General features: G+C 45.5%; 1 protein-coding gene, 1 non-coding gene and 1 pseudogene across 3 annotated transcripts in view; 2 read left to right on the top strand and 1 right to left on the bottom strand.

Annotated features, from left to right (window-relative positions):
* The window catches only part of DNAH2 (dynein axonemal heavy chain 2), a 100,078-nt gene that overhangs the window by 63,362 nt on the left and 21,362 nt on the right, over positions 1–15,354 (top strand). For both annotated transcript variants that reach the window (XR_012492034.2, XM_019745158.3), the window contains exons 47-65: positions 2,042–2,194; positions 2,391–2,482; positions 2,817–3,015; positions 3,170–3,394; positions 4,340–4,444; positions 5,207–5,395; positions 5,607–5,692; positions 5,832–5,962; positions 6,117–6,266; positions 6,632–6,799; positions 7,057–7,217; positions 7,490–7,629; positions 8,780–8,912; positions 9,020–9,159; positions 10,457–10,667; positions 10,882–10,998; positions 11,171–11,312; positions 11,997–12,166; positions 12,329–12,445. Coding sequence is in view for 1 of the 2 variants with exons in the window: in XM_019745158.3 (XP_019600717.2) it covers positions 2,042–2,194; positions 2,391–2,482; positions 2,817–3,015; positions 3,170–3,394; positions 4,340–4,444; positions 5,207–5,395; positions 5,607–5,692; positions 5,832–5,962; positions 6,117–6,266; positions 6,632–6,799; positions 7,057–7,217; positions 7,490–7,629; positions 8,780–8,912; positions 9,020–9,159; positions 10,457–10,667; positions 10,882–10,998; positions 11,171–11,312; positions 11,997–12,166; positions 12,329–12,445 (2,829 nt within the window). In the remaining variant the exon portion in view is untranslated. The remainder of the gene's footprint in view (positions 1–2,041; positions 2,195–2,390; positions 2,483–2,816; positions 3,016–3,169; positions 3,395–4,339; positions 4,445–5,206; positions 5,396–5,606; positions 5,693–5,831; positions 5,963–6,116; positions 6,267–6,631; positions 6,800–7,056; positions 7,218–7,489; positions 7,630–8,779; positions 8,913–9,019; positions 9,160–10,456; positions 10,668–10,881; positions 10,999–11,170; positions 11,313–11,996; positions 12,167–12,328; positions 12,446–15,354) is intronic.
* LOC141569111 (U4 spliceosomal RNA) lies at positions 886–1,006 on the bottom strand (annotated as a pseudogene).
* Positions 1,428–1,561, top strand: LOC141569054 (U11 spliceosomal RNA). Its single transcript, XR_012492448.1, has one exon. It is a non-coding gene; the product is annotated as a U11 spliceosomal RNA (small nuclear RNA).

Raw genomic sequence — 15,354 nt, 5'->3', positions numbered from 1 at the left:
ATGGTTTGTATTGTTTTTAAAGGCAGATAACTAAACTGTTAATATAAAGTCAGATAACTAAACTGTTAATATAAAGTTATAAACAATTAAGAGCTATACCAGTATATGTCATTCCTGGTACAATTAATGTAAATTAAAACTATGTAGATGAACTTTCAAAGTGACGTGGGAAAACGACAGTAATATAGTGTTGGTGGCACCCGGGTGCTGAGGAGGACTGGATGGGGAGGGGACTGAGCAGAGGGGGAGGAAAACTGATGAACAGAACAAAAGGAGGAGGGCGTTCTAGGGAAAGAGAACGGCCTTCACAAAAACACAGAGACATGAGAGAGTCGTTCCCCACTGAGAAGAGAGGGGTGGGGGATGGTATTTGCACGCAGACCCTCTTCAGTGTAGCAGAGACCTCTCCAGAAGAGGACAGTGAGATGTGTTATGTGTTGGGGTGAGCTGGAAGGACAGACTAAGGATTCTAGATTGAATATGCTGGACAATAGAGTCTCAACACAATTTCCCACCTATATTTTGAGGATTGAGGATTATTCTAAGACCAAGTACAATATTCTGGATTGGACAGCGTCCTGTATATCACATTACCTACAATTTTAGTTATCTTAATTCAGAACCTATCCTCACGAGCTCCCCACCCATGGGCCTGTGGCTGTTTCACATAGTAGGTTAGAGACGATACAAATGATGCTGAGTTAGCCATCTGTTGGCCATTTTGCCCAAGGCGTCCAGTGGAGTTTGCACAGCCCCGGGTGCCCCATGCAGCATCTGTTCGTGCCCTCTGGATTGGAGGTTGAGAGCCTGAGCTCTAAACATGCTATTTCTGCTATTAAGTTGGTACATTTAAAATTTTAATTTTTAATTACTCAAGTAACAGTTGAATCTAGTTTCCTTTCTAAAAATTACAATTTTTCATACAAAGCTAAAGTCATTTTTCAATTAGTAATGATCGCGCCTCGGATAAACCCCATTGGCTATGATACTGCCACTGCGCAAAGCTGTAAAGTCATTTTTGATCACCTCTGCCCTCCCAAGCCTGGTCTACTCCCCTCTCCACACAAGTAACTATTGTAGTGTGTTGGTACCGTGTTTCCCCGAAAATAAGACCTAGTCTAATGTGTCTTTTGGAGCAAAAATTAATGTAAGACCCGGTCTTATTTTACTATAATATAAGACCCGGTTTTACATAATATAATAAATATAATGTAATATAATATAATATAATTAATGTAATATAATATAATACCGGGTCTTATATTAATTTTTGCTCCAAAAGACGCATTAGAGCTGATGGTCTGGCTAGATCTTATTTTGGGGGAAACATGGTATGTGTCATTCCAGGCCTTTTAAAAATACACATTTACATACTAAGCCCATAGGTATCTATAGAAAATGTGGGATTTAAAAAATGTATCGTGCAAAAAAAGAGCTCTGACATGAGTGGCACATGCAGGGCAGCTTGATTGCCCTGCATGCAGAATCGACATCAAGAGATTTCAGAAGCATGATTTTTTTGGTACCTGGGCAGCTGGTGATAGTTGGTCCTGGTGCCTTTAAAAAATAAATAAACAAACAAATAAAATAAAATAAAAAGTGTATTGTGCTATATACCACACTTGCAATATGCTTATTAAATCAACAATATGTGTTTGAGTTCTACACTGCTACATGTAGATTAATTTCATTGCTTGTAACAGCTATATACTATTCCATGGTAGAACAAGACATTTTATTTTTCCATTCCTCTACTGGTGAACACATAGGTCATCTCCATTTTTTGCAGTTACGAAGAAGTCACCACAAATGTCTCTGGACCTGTCTTCTTGAGCACCTGTGGGTGCTTATTCAGGGTAGACATGGTGTGGCTGGATCCCTGCCATGTCTTTATAATTTAGTAGAGAAGAAACTCAGGGCCACCGCTGGGCTACAGAACCAGGAAGGGAGGAAAGCTCTAAGCCTTAGTGATGATCTGCCAAAGGAGATCCCTCCATCTCTTACAGATTTAGGGTATTTTTCCTTCTCTTTTTCCATCCAGGTGAACCCAGCTGATGGTGAAAACTATTTCTCCATGGTAGAGTTGACATTTGTGTTCAGCATGATCTGGTCTGTGTGTGCCTCTGTGGATGAGGAGGGCCGCAAGAAGATTGACAGTTACCTCCGAGAGATGGAGGGCTCTTTTCCCAATAAGGTCAGGGGCCCAAACCCAGCTGTCCTATTTACCCGTTTTTCCAGAATGCATCTGTATCCCTGATCCTCAGACTCTTCTTGAGTCTCAGCCTGCCAGCCCAGCTCTCTTTCTTTCACCAGGGGGCTGTGAGCACATTTTCTGGGCTGGGGAGAACTAAAGGAAAGCTTTGGTCACCTGAGACACATTCCCTCCTCAGGACACGGTGTATGAGTATTTTGTGGATCCCAAGATGCGAAGTTGGACATCATTTGAGGATAAGCTCCCTAAGAGTTGGCGCTACCCTTCAAAGTGAGAACCAGGCCTTGGGGAGAGGTTTGGACTTGGGGCTGCTGTTGGTGGGAGATGTGGTGAAAGAGCTGGGGATAGAAGAAAAAGTGAGCTTTATAAAAGGAGAGGGTGGATCCCAGAGCAGAGATGACACTTGAATATAGGAAATGCAATTGAGAGGAAATGGAACAGGGTCCGAAGGAGAATGCCTGATACCCAGGCCCCAAAGGAGGCAGGGTTGGCGATTAGAGAGTGGTGATGCCAGAGGAAGCTAAATACTGGGAGGCAGAATGAAGGGGGAGTTAAAAATGAGTGGGCCAATGATCCTTGAGACACAATTCCTTTTCCTCCCTAGTTCACCTTTCTATAAGATCATGGTGCCCACTGTTGACACTGTTCGTTACAACCACCTTGTGAGTGCCTTGGTGGTCAACCAGAATCCTGTCCTGCTGGTGGGTCCCGTGGGGACTGGGAAGACTTCCATTGCCCAGAGTGTTCTGCAGTCCTTGCCCTCCAGCCAGTGGTCGGTGCTCACTGTCAACATGTCTGCACAGGTGTGTTACAGGACCCAGGGGTCAGGCTGCCTGTGCCCCATCCTCTCCCTGCCTTCTGCTCTCCCTTAGGATTCAAGTACCTGATGGACACTCCTCTCTATCTTCGTTTTTCTCTTGGCGGACCCAAATATTCATTCTGTACCTTTGTCACCAGACCACATCCAACAATGTGCAGAGCATCATTGAGAGCAGGGTGGAAAAGAGAACCAAGGGTGTCTACGTGCCAGCTGGGGGCAAAAGCATGATCACCTTTATGGATGACCTAAATATGCCAGCTAAGGACACTTTTGGGTCCCAGCCACCCCTGGAGCTGATTCGCCTCTGGATTGACTATGGCTTCTGGTATGATCGTACGAAGCAGACCATCAAGTACATCAGAGTAAGCATCCAGGGAATTTGTTCTCTGTTCTCTCCCATGGTAAACTCAGTTCCCCCTCCAGTGGGAGGCCTGGATAGAATCCTATAATCCTATATTTCTCTTCACACAGGAGTATCCTGCCTTTCTCAGGACCAAAATAACTGGCTCCTAAGTTATCAATTCCTATTACTAACTCCTCATTGACTCTGTCTTGTGCTTTGCGACCGAAGGATCCTGTCCTCTAACTTCCATTCCTTTTCCAGGCCTCTTATACCTCACTTATATGCCAACCCTAATGCCACCCAGAACTTTCTAGGTTCCCAGGGTTTGTATCTCCCCTCTCCGGGGCTTCTCTGTCTCCCATTGTTGCAGTAACCACGCCTGTTGTATCAGTTCTCTACTCCCCAACCAGAAGCCAGGCATTTCCTTTCAGGCCTGGCTCTTCTCCCATGGAATTCTGGGCATCTTGTTTGTTTCTTTTTCCTGAGTCAAGGGGCAGCAGCCGTTCCAGCCTGATTTCTGGGGTGCCCATCTATCTGGGCCTAAAACTCACCTAATAATTAATATGTTTATATGTTTCTGAGAAAGAGCACACATACATGCACACACTTGGATAGATATATACATTAAAAAAGAAAAAAGAAAGTCTAAAAGATGTAATCAGATGTTGGGTTTTAACTTACCTCTATTTTCTAATTAGGGCACATGGATTATAATGATGAAATAAAAACACACAAATACATTACTTTAATAATTCTAAAAAAATGTCCCCTTTCTTCCCTTCACCTTCCCCTGCCCCTATTACTCTATGTTTCTTCCTGCTCATTCTGTCCCCTTCCCTCTTCTCATTTGTCCCTTCCTGTACTCTCTTCCTCCCGGCTACTTTCACATCTTCCTTATTGCTGTGCCTCCTCTCATCCCCTCTTCCTACCTGTCTCTCTGCCCCATCTTGTCTTTGCTCTCCAGGACATGTTCCTGATGGCTGCAATGGGCCCTCCCGGGGGTGGACGGACTGTCATTTCCCCAAGGCTGCAGAGTCGCTTCAACATCATCAACATGACCTTCCCCACAGTGAGGGCGAATGGGGCTGGTGGAGGGAGGACTGTGGAAGGCAAAAGCAACTATGTCCGAGAAAATGAGGGAGCAGATCAAGGAATGGGGCGAAGGGACCCTTGAGCAGAATCGCATACAAGGAGCTATAATATATGGAGGAGAGACTGCTGTCCATAGGAGCCTTTGCTTTTCCTGAGCTAGGAGAGCCACCGGATGAAAGTATAGCTTGCTGGCTCTGGAATGTGAAGCTTTAGCATTCCCAGTGGGCGGAGAATACAGGGGGCCCAAATAAGCTAAGGAAGGTAAATCCTGCAAGGCTGAGAGCTAAGAGCAATTCCAGGGGTAGGGTGACACGACTGTGGCCCTCAGATGCACCAACAAAATTCAGTAATCAAGAGAAATAACATTGTATTGCAATATATGTTTTAAAAATTGAGGCCAAAAATTCATGATGAACACAATACCAAAACTTGAAATAAATATAAGGTTGGCACAGTAGCGTGCTGAGCCATATTGGAACCTGAGGCAAAAAGAAAAATCAATAATACTGATCTTATCTTTATTTAAAATGTTGGTATTTGTTCATCATGGATATTTTGCATTAATTTTGATTTTTAAATATTGCATTAAAATGTTATTTCTCTTGATTTCTGAGGTTTTTTTTGGTGCCCCTTAAATTATGCCCCCAAGACGAGTACTTCTTTACTCAGCTTACCCTCATCCCAGGCCTGGCTGAAAGACCAGGAGCCTGTGAAAGTGAATCCGAGGGCCTGTTTGTAGGAGTCCCAGATCATCCGAATATTTGGCACCATGATCAATCAGAAGCTTCAGGACTTTGAGGAAGAGGTGAAGCCCATTGGGAATGTGGTGACTGAGGCCACCCTAGACGTTTACAACACGGTGGTCCAGCGCTTCCTGCCCACACCTGCCAAAATCCACTACCTCTTCAACCTTCGAGACATCTCCAAGGTGAAACTGCGTCTGACCTTGCCCCTTCTGCCTGACACAACCTCTTTACAGGCATTCTCTTCTCCTCAAAGTAAGCCTTGGAGCTCAGTAGCATCCCACACACCCCAAATCCCCTCCAGCCTAGAATGCCAAATTCTCTGGCCTTACCTCTAAAATTTCTAGAGGGAATCTCTTCCCTCCCTCCATTCCACCAGCCACACCTCTTCCCCAGGTGTTCCAGGGCATGCTTAGAGCCAACAAGGACTTCCACGACACCAAGTCCAGTATCACACGGCTCTGGATCCATGAATGTTTCAGGTGAGATGCCTGTGCCCCACCAGATCCAGGCTTCCAGCAGCCTTGCTCCAAGCCCGGCCTCCGCCCCTCCCTGATGCTCCCTTCCCTGGGGCCATTCTCCTACTTGTTCCCAGATCTCATCCCAACTCCCTCCCAACAGAGTCTTCTCTGACCGACTGGTTGATGCAGCAGACATGGAAGCCTTTGTGGCCATCTTAAGTGACAAACTCGGCTCCTTCTTTGACCTCACATTTCATAATCTTTGTCCCAACAAACGTTCTCCTATTTTTGGTGAGCTGGGAGCTGTGGCTACTATAGGTTGGAGACTCTTCGGAGATGGGTTAGAAGGAGGGTCAGGGCATGGAGTCCTGATGCTTAGGGCCCTTTATAGAAGTCTGGGGAAAACCAGGCATTTGAGGTTCTGACCCCTCTTCCTGTGGCCCAGGGGACTTCCTGAGGGAGCCCAAGGTGTATGAAGACCTAACTGATCTGACAGTACTGAAGACAGCCATGGAAACGGCTCTAAATGAATACAATCTATCGCCTGCTGTTGTGCCAATGCAACTGGTGCTCTTCCGAGAGGCTATTGAACACAGTGAGCACTTCCTAATCCCACCCCCTTCCCAGCAGCCCAATTATGGGGTATTGCCAACGAAATATGGATCCCTTCTCAGGTCTCTCCCAAATCTCTTCCAAATCAAGTCCTGGAAGTTACCTTCCTCCCTGGCCCCAGACGCTCTTGTGGCAATGGGTGGGGCTTTTCCTTGATAGTAGTGTTTAACAGACATGGTGGAGATGAAAAGTTGAATTGCCACCAGGGCTTCAGGCCCTACCTTCTTCCCACAGCTCTTGGTCCCTCTACTTCAGTTTCAGGGACCCCAAGCCCTAGCCTAGGGCCTGGAGGTCCCCTGGGTTTGCTCAGCCAACTCATTGCCCTCATCCCCCACCCTCAACCCCCAGTCACACGGATTGTGCGGGTTATTGGACAACCTCGGGGCAACATGCTCTTGGTGGGCATTGGGGGCAGTGGGCGCCAGAGTCTTGCCCGCTTGGCCTCATCCATCTGCGAGTACATCACCTTCCAGATCGAAGTCACCAAACATTATCGGAAGCAGGAGTTCCGAGAAGGTACAGCTGGGTTTCTGAAACGGGTGGGTTTGGGGTTAGGAGTGAAAGATCAGATGCTTAACTTCCTGTGATGATGAGAGAGGGGAGAAATGGAAGCCAGAGAGTGAGCCATACCAGGCCCATGTGGGTATAGGACGGTGTTGTGTGTGTTGCAGACTGGGGGAGGGTCCCTAAATCTCCAGAGAAGAATAAAGGACAGGCTGGTGAATCTGAAGAGTCTGTCGGTCCCCTCTTTCTCGTTCCCTTATCTGACCCAGATATCAAGCGTCTGTACCGCCAGGCTGGAGTAGAACTCAAGGCCACGTCCTTCCTTTTTGTGGATACCCAGATTGCTGACGAATCATTCCTAGAGGACATTAACAACATCCTCAGCTCAGGCGAGGTTCCTAATCTCTACAAGACTGATGAATTTGAAGAGGTATGATCCTTTCCATGCCCTTGGCCAGTTGGTTTTTTGGCCTTCCTGAGTAACACCTGAAGAAGCACAGATCCCAGAATATGCTACTGTGAAACCCCCTCTGTCCATCCCCCCATCAGGTGGAAGGGCTGTTCCTCTTCAGCCTTCTTCCCTCAAGGGACCCTATAGGGTGGAGCTGCTTAAAAACCCACCCCTTGTCAGCTCAGCCTCACTGCTGCCCCCTCTGGTTCTGCCATTGCAACTGCAGCCTTCTGACTCTGGCTTCTGTGCAGATTCAGACACACATCGTAGAGCAGGCGCGGGCAGAGCAGGTGCCACAGTCCTCCGATAGCCTCTTTGCCTACCTCATTGAGCGCGTGCGCAACAACCTGCACATCGTTCTCTGCCTCAGTCCTGTGGGCGACCCTTTCAGGTGACTCCTGTTTATAGCCTTCTCCCTCCCTCCCTGTGATAGCCCCGCACTCTCCACAGGGGGACTCCTCCCCTCTTTTCGTCTCCCATGCCTTCTGTGAGTGGTCCCATGTGCTAGTCTCTATGCCATGAACGCCCCCTCTCCTTTCCATAGACCTGGCCTTCTTTCAGGCAGCTCCTGCTGCTTACAGAGGAGTTGTCCACTCCCTTTTGATATGACTAGATTGTTCTGTGTGTGCGTGGGAGGGGGGGTGTAAGGGAGTAGCTTTTAAAAGTTTAATTGTGGTAAGAAACATGTAACATAAAATTTACCATCTTAACCATTTTCAAGTGTACAGCTCAGTAGCGTTAAGCACACTCACGTTGTTGTACACACATCTCTAGAAGTTCTCATCTTGCAGAATTGAAACTATACCCACTGAACAACTCCCCATTTCCTCTACCCCCCAGCCCCTGGCAACTACCATTCTACTTTCTATTTCTATGAGTGACCACTCTAGATAGCTCATATAAGTGGAATCATACAGTATTTGTCTTTTTGTGACTTGCTTAGTTCACTTAGCATAATCTCCTCAAGGTTCATCCATAGGATGGCATGTGCCAGCATTTCCTTCCTTTTTAAGGCTGAATATTCAATTGTATGTATAAACCACATATTGTTTGTCCATTCTTGGTATGGCTAGATTTTTAAGGCCATCAGAAAGTAGGAGTAGGACAAAGAACTTATACAGAGAGACAATTTGGGTTACCATTTTTTTTAATAGTTATGGTATATGGTGTATTTACCATGTACCAGGTACTGTACTAAGTATTTTACATGTGTCACTTCATCGAGTCCCCTAATAACCCTAATTAATATGTTTTGTTATTCCCATTTTAGAGATGAGGAAACTGATGTTCATGGGTTAGATCACTTGCCCAAGATCCACACCTAGCAGATGTGGAACTAGGTCTTTCTGATCCCAGAACCTGTTTCTAAGTACTACACTGATCTAGTTCTGAGGCGAGTAGAATCTGGACAAGGAGATACAGGAGCACGAGGATGGGCACTTATGTTAGGGTCCTGGAAAGCGGGTGGACCTGTGACACAGCTAGTAGTTGGAGGCTACGTCTGTGAATGGACTCAACCACCTCTCAAAACCCTTCACCAGGAACTGGATCCGTCAGTACCCTGCCTTGGTGAACTGCACAACTATCAACTGGTTCTCGGAGTGGCCCCATGAGGCTCTGCTAGAGGTGGCTGAGAAGTACCTCATGGGAGTGGACCTAGGGACTCAGGAGAATGTGAGACCCTCATCCCCATCTCTCTCCACATCCCCTGAGCTCTCCTCCATTTCTGTTCTCTGTCTGCCTTCACTCTCTGTCCTACATCCTTTATCCATTGGCCTCAGATCCACAGGAAGGTGGCCAAGATCTTCGTCACCATGCACTGGTCAGTGGCTCAGTATTCCCAGAAGATGCTGCTGGAACTGCGAAGGCACAACTACGTCACACCCACCAACTACCTGGAACTTGTGTCTGGATATAAGAAGTATGAAGAAGAGTAGGGGACGTGGAGGGCCACAGAGCTTGGTGTCTTTGAGGACAATCGGGGAAATGATATAATGGAAAATATCCCAGAGTTAGCCAAGGGAACTGGCTCAAGGGCTCAGGTTCTGATGTGGAATGACAGAGATACAAGGGGTCTTAATTTTGCCCAGGAAGTTAATAAAAGAGAGATGGGCCTTCCAGGGGGTGTGGCCATCTCTAGAGCCCTCTGGCAATGACCCCTCTCCACACTCTGTCCTTGTTTTCTGGAATGATGTTTCTTTATCCAACCACAACACAATGGAGACACTGCCATATATATACCCCTGCTATATACACTCAGTCCTCTTCTCTCTACTTTTGACGTTTCTAGACTTTCCACCATTCCCAAGAATTATATATTCATTCATTAAATTATGCTGTCTTTTTTTATATGCATAACAATAATAATTTGCTTTGAAGGATATAAGAGAAATGTAAAAAAAAACCCACCACATTTATTGGATTCAATATTTTAATCAAGGTGAAGAAAAAGCTATTGGTAATAATAATGATGGTTAACATTTATTAATTTAATAAGTATTTTTAGAGCACCTACTATGTGGCAGGCACTATTCTAGATACTCACAATATACCAGTTAACAAAATTAAGTCTTTGCCTTCATTGGGCCATAGGCTTACATTGTGTTTACTATTTGCTGGTCACCATGCTAAACCCTTTACATGCATTTTCTTATTTTGTCCAGAAAACAATCCTGCATAGACTTTGTTTTTTTGGCTTGTACAATGTTAAAACTTTTTGAATGAGTTGCCAACAATTAAAAATTGGGAGCGTTAGAAAAATCCAGATTTCTAGCTTCTCTCTAAAAATCAGAAATTTTGGCAATACTGAGCCCACTTTCATTCCCACATGAAAAAACAGGCTGGGGATAAGGGATGGCCACCCCCTTGGGACAGGTTTGTGTTTTCTGTTTCACTGCAGCACCCCTGCCTTCTGCACAGTGGGGAACAGTGGAAGATTCTCAATTAGGGAAGTGGTATGACAAAAACAGTGTCTAGCAAGCTTATATTGACAGTCGTGTATAGAATAAATCAGAGAGATGAGATTCTGGAAGCACCAAGACAAATTAGGAAGCGGTTGGCAATGATCCAGGCAGGAAATGATAAAAAACTGACGAGGGTAGTGGTGACAACGGAAAGGAGGACAGGGACCCGAGACATACTGGGAAGGGAGACTTTCTGGGGCACTCCCCTTTCTGGGAGCCCACCCTCTCTAGACCTTATTCTACTTTGTCCCCCAGATTGCTGGCAGAGAAGCGGCAGGAGCTGCTGGACCAGGCCAATAAGCTGCGTACAGGATTGTTTAAGATTGATGAAACAAGGGAAAAGGTGGAACTGATGTCACTGGAGCTGGAGGATGCCAAGAAAAAGGTGGCTGAGTTCCAGAAACAGTGTGAGGAGTACTTGGTCATCATTGTGCAGCAGAAGCGGGAAGCGGATGAGCAGCAGAAGGTGGGGGATCCACAATGGGCCCGCCCCTCATGCCTACCTATGATCAGCATCCACTGGGCAGAGGCTTCCCGGTCCCCATCAGTCACTGCCTCAGGGGAGACACATTCCACTCCCCAAATTTTCTTTAGCTTTATCTTTCCTCCTTAACACCAACACTGTCACCCCACTTTTGTCCAAGGCGAAGACAAATCCCTCATCCTCTTTTTATTCCTAGGCCGTCACAGCCAATAGTGAGAAGATTGCAATCGAGGAAGTGAAGTGCCAAGCACTGGCTGACAATGCCCAGAAGGATCTAGAAGAGGCATTGCCAGCCCTGGAAGAGGCCATGCGGGTATCACAGTGGGAAGGCCCAGGGAAGGGAGTAGGGCCGGCCTTCTTTGTCCTCAGTCCCCGGGGTTCTGGGGAGAAGAGGGGATGCCTCCGCTGGGTCCTGTCTCCATGAAGGACCTGTCTTGCCCCCTGAGTTAACTGCTGCTGCTTCCTAAGTAAATCCCTTTTCCCAGGCCCTGGAGTCTCTGAACAAGAAGGATATAGGAGAGATCAAGTCTTATGGACGGCCCCCTGCCCAAGTGGAGATAGTGATGCAGGCAGTCATGATTCTTCGAGGCAATGAGCCCACTTGGGCAGAGGCCAAGAGGCAGCTAGGTAAGCTAGAGAACCGAGAGATAATTAACATCAATTCACCCACCATTTATTATTAATCATCTGCTATGTGGAAGGCACTCAGAGAGAGAAATGAATGAGGCATTGTACTGACCCTCGAGAGCATAGAGCCTAGAAGTAGAAAAAAGACAAATATCAGTTAATATTCTTTGGTTGTAAGTAACAGAAAACTCAATTTAAGCAAAAATAAATAAATAAATAAAGGTGGGGGGGAATTGTCATAAAGATATTGGAATATATCTCATACTCCAAAGGCAGGCATGCCTATGTCCCCCCAACTCCCCCCCCCCAAAAAAAAGGACAAGAATCAGAAAATGGAAAACAAGAGTCTTTCTGTTTCATTCTTGTGGTTTTTCTCTGCTTTGAGTTCCCTTGAGAGAATATAGCCTGCAAGCCTGAAAGAGTGATGGTGGGGTGGTTCAGGTGAGAGTGTTCAGGTAAGTGATGGGAGATGAGGCTGGGAAGATTGTGGAGGGCCCTGGGGACTTTGAGGTTCTAGAGGAAAGGGCAAGGTCAGCAGAAGGAATTCAGGTGGAAATCAGATATTCTGGCCTTGGGAACTGAGTCCAGGAAAAACATGGCTGTGCCTAAGCAGTGGACGTGAAACCTGGGCCAGGAGGGGATGGTTAGGCCTTCTGGCTGAGACCCCCAATTTTCATCCCACAGGGGAACAGAACTTCATTAAATCACTGATCAACTTTGATAAAGACAATATCTCAGATAAGGTCCTGAAGAAGATCGGGGCCTACTGTGCCCAGCCCGACTTCCAGCCTGACATCATCGGCCGTGTCTCGCTTGCTGCCAAGTCCCTCTGCATGTGGGTACGGGCCATGGAGGTAAGCAGTGGCGGGGTGGGGTGGGGAGCAGAGGCAGGCCTGTGAAGAGGGCAGTGCACACAGGAGAAAGCTGGAGGGATGGAAGACCCAGGTGGGAAGGAAGGATGGCTGGCGGGTGAACGGGTGGGTGGGCAACCCCACAGCCTGGCTGTCTCCCTGCAGATGTACGGGCGGCTGTATCGGGTGGTGGAGCCCAAGCGGATCCGAATGAATGCTGCCTTGGCGCAACTTCAGGAGAAGCAAGCAGCATTGGCTGAGGCCCAGGAGAAGCTGCGGGAGGTGAGCCTGCTGCCAGTGTCTTCTACAGTGGTCCTTCTCCCTAATTTCCAGGGTGCTTCGTTACCATCCATCTCTTCCCATCTAATTCTCCTCCTCTCTCCCTTCGCGTCCTGTCTGACTCCCTCGCTATGTCGTGTTTAGATGGGCTGCCTCTGGCTCAGAAAGCTGATTGCAGAAGGCAGAGAGGGCACTGTCCCTGAGGAGCCCTTGGCAAGGTGACTTGGGAACTGGCCGTCTCTGTCATGGCCTCTGGAGATGAGCCCTGAGATATTAACTGACGAAATCTCTGTGGCAAATTGATCTTCGCTGGAAAGGGGGGATAGGGTGGAATAGGGCAAGAGTGTCGACATCACTGTGGACGAGGAAGAATGTGAGGGTGTCTGAGCAAATACTTGGGGGGACAGGATCATCTTGGAGCAGAGGTGGTTATTTATTGTGAGCAGGCTAGACAATCCAGAGGTGATTTCCTGTAAGATATGTGTACAAACAACTCTCAAATAAGGCAGAATGTAAAGTGCTATTATTAAGAGTTCAAAATTCTTCCAGTCTATTATTTAATTTTTCTATCAATTTAATAGGTAACACAATCACATGGCTTAAAATTCAAAAAGTACAAAAGAATATCCAGTAAGAAGGCTGCCTCCCATCTTCTGCTTTCTAGCCACCAGCTCCCCTCCTGTGAAAGCTCCCAATATTACAAATTCTTGTTTATCCATCTGGGGTGTTCTATGCTTATATAAGCATACGTATATATTATATAATATAACATATTATATAATTATAATTATAAGTAATATAATTATTATATTACTTATAATTATCATAATTATAATTATGATAATTATAATATAATTATATAATTATTATATTATATAATTATACATTCTATTACGTAATATATTATATATATAAATTATAATATAATATATATGTTATAATTTTTTACATTATACACACTGTTCTGCACCTTCCTATCTTATTTACCTATATGTTGATGATTGTTCCACATTGGTACATAACAAGTTTCTGCTTTCTTTTTATCACTGCATGCTATTCCAGTGGATGGCTATACCATCATTTATTTAACCATTTCTTTTTTGATGGATGTATTCATTGTTTTCAATTATTTAATCTTCACTTGTCCTCCAACTTTATTGGTGCTGTCTTTAACGATATAGAAGTTTAAAATTTTTATATAACTGAAGCTGGTCATACTACTTCAAAATGTTTTAACCAAAACTAACTATGGAGAACAGCCAGGTCTGACCTCTTCAAATCGGATGAAGAGCTCAAGGTTCAGTGAGATTAAGTGACTTGCTCATTACTAACAGACCTGGGCTAGAACCCACATTTCCTGACTCTAAGCCCATTGCCACCACAGTTCATCTGGTCTTTTCCTGCTGCAGTATCTTTACTGTCAGGAGTGAAGCTGCCCTTAAGGCCTCTTCTGATTCTGTTCGTGCAGAATTAACCTGGCTGGGGCAAGTGGGCTTCTGTCTGCACACGCTCCTCCGTTACCCCGTCCCTGCTGCCATTGTCACCTCCCAACCTCTCCCGAAACTTTCACTCTTTTACTCTCTCTTTTTCAAGCCTGGAAAATCACAGGTGTGGTGACCCATTTGGAAAGTTTTCTCACCCCTGGATGAATCATATCCTGGGCCAAATAATTAGGGGTTGTTTCCTTCACATGTGAAAAATGGGACTCTGGGGTCAGCTGCCAACAATGTCATTCACTGGACAAATATTAACAGAGTACCCAAAGTTAGGTCTCTTGAGAACCCCTAATTGATAAGGGTAAGTGGACAGGGAACTGGAATTTCTCTTTTGTTACTGATAAAGGCAGTGTGATGTATAAGAGCCGAATGCACCTTTTAATAGCGCCTCAGAAGCAGGCCTGCTTCCTCACCCGCTTGCAGAGAGCATTGTGCTGATGCTGGGTTTCCCACCAGGCCAACTAAGTACGACTCTCTGGTACTCAGAGATTTCTCAGAGCCTGGAAATCAGCATTTTGAAAGCTTCCCTGTCAGAGCCAGTCAGAGGTAGGAAAGCCTGTACGTAGCTCTAGGCTCCCAAAGTCTGGAAAGAGGCCCAGAGCCCAAATATATTGCATACAATCCAAAGCTTGAGTAGAGTTTTAACCATTACTCACTTGTTTGGGGCCCTGAAAATATGTTTTCCACAGGTCGGATTCTGACATGCAGCAAGGGTTATGATCCACCAGCTTAGAAATTGCCCCAGAAGGCTCTCAAATGGGTCAGGACAGAATTTTAATCTACTTCAAGGCAATGGTGTACTCAAGGCTGAGAATTCACTTTCTTTCTTATTTCCCATTCCAAATATGTCACATTGTCCAACATAGTATAGTAGAGATTATGCAGTGAGATTAACTGACAGCATTAAAATGCTACACTAATAACAATACATAGAAATTCCACAAATTTGAATATAACCCCCAGGGAGAAATTAAATTTCAAAGATGAAATCTCTTTGCAAACTAAAGTCCAAATAAATTAAAATCTGAAATCAAATAATCTTGCTTTTGTGAGTTAAAAATCTAGAAGCCAAGATTCTTAAAGTCCCCAATCCATCCTCCCCAATTTCTTATTCTGCCCAGTCTCAGATGAGGGGTTCTCAGGATCTGGGTCTTGTTTCCTTATGTTATAATCGGGGCTGTCACTCACTGGAAATGGACGTGGTTCCTGTAGGACTTCAGAGGCTATATTAGTTCAAAATCAAGTCTCTCATGAGCATCACTTGAAAATAAAAAAGAATTCAAGGAGTTAAAAAGGCACACAGGACTTCCAGATACAATTATGTTCCCAGAAACCAGTTGTTATTGCCCCAAAGGCCAGAGTAGAAACTCATTGGTATTTTCAGGAATGAGGATACATGGAGAAAATCTTGCTTTC

This window comes from Rhinolophus sinicus, chromosome 12 (assembly GCF_057876585.1).
Source record: "Rhinolophus sinicus isolate RSI-liver-muscle chromosome 12, RSI-T2T, whole genome shotgun sequence".
Lineage (NCBI taxonomy): Eukaryota > Metazoa > Chordata > Mammalia > Chiroptera > Rhinolophidae > Rhinolophus > Rhinolophus sinicus.
This window is presented reverse-complemented; position numbering and strand designations above follow the sequence as displayed.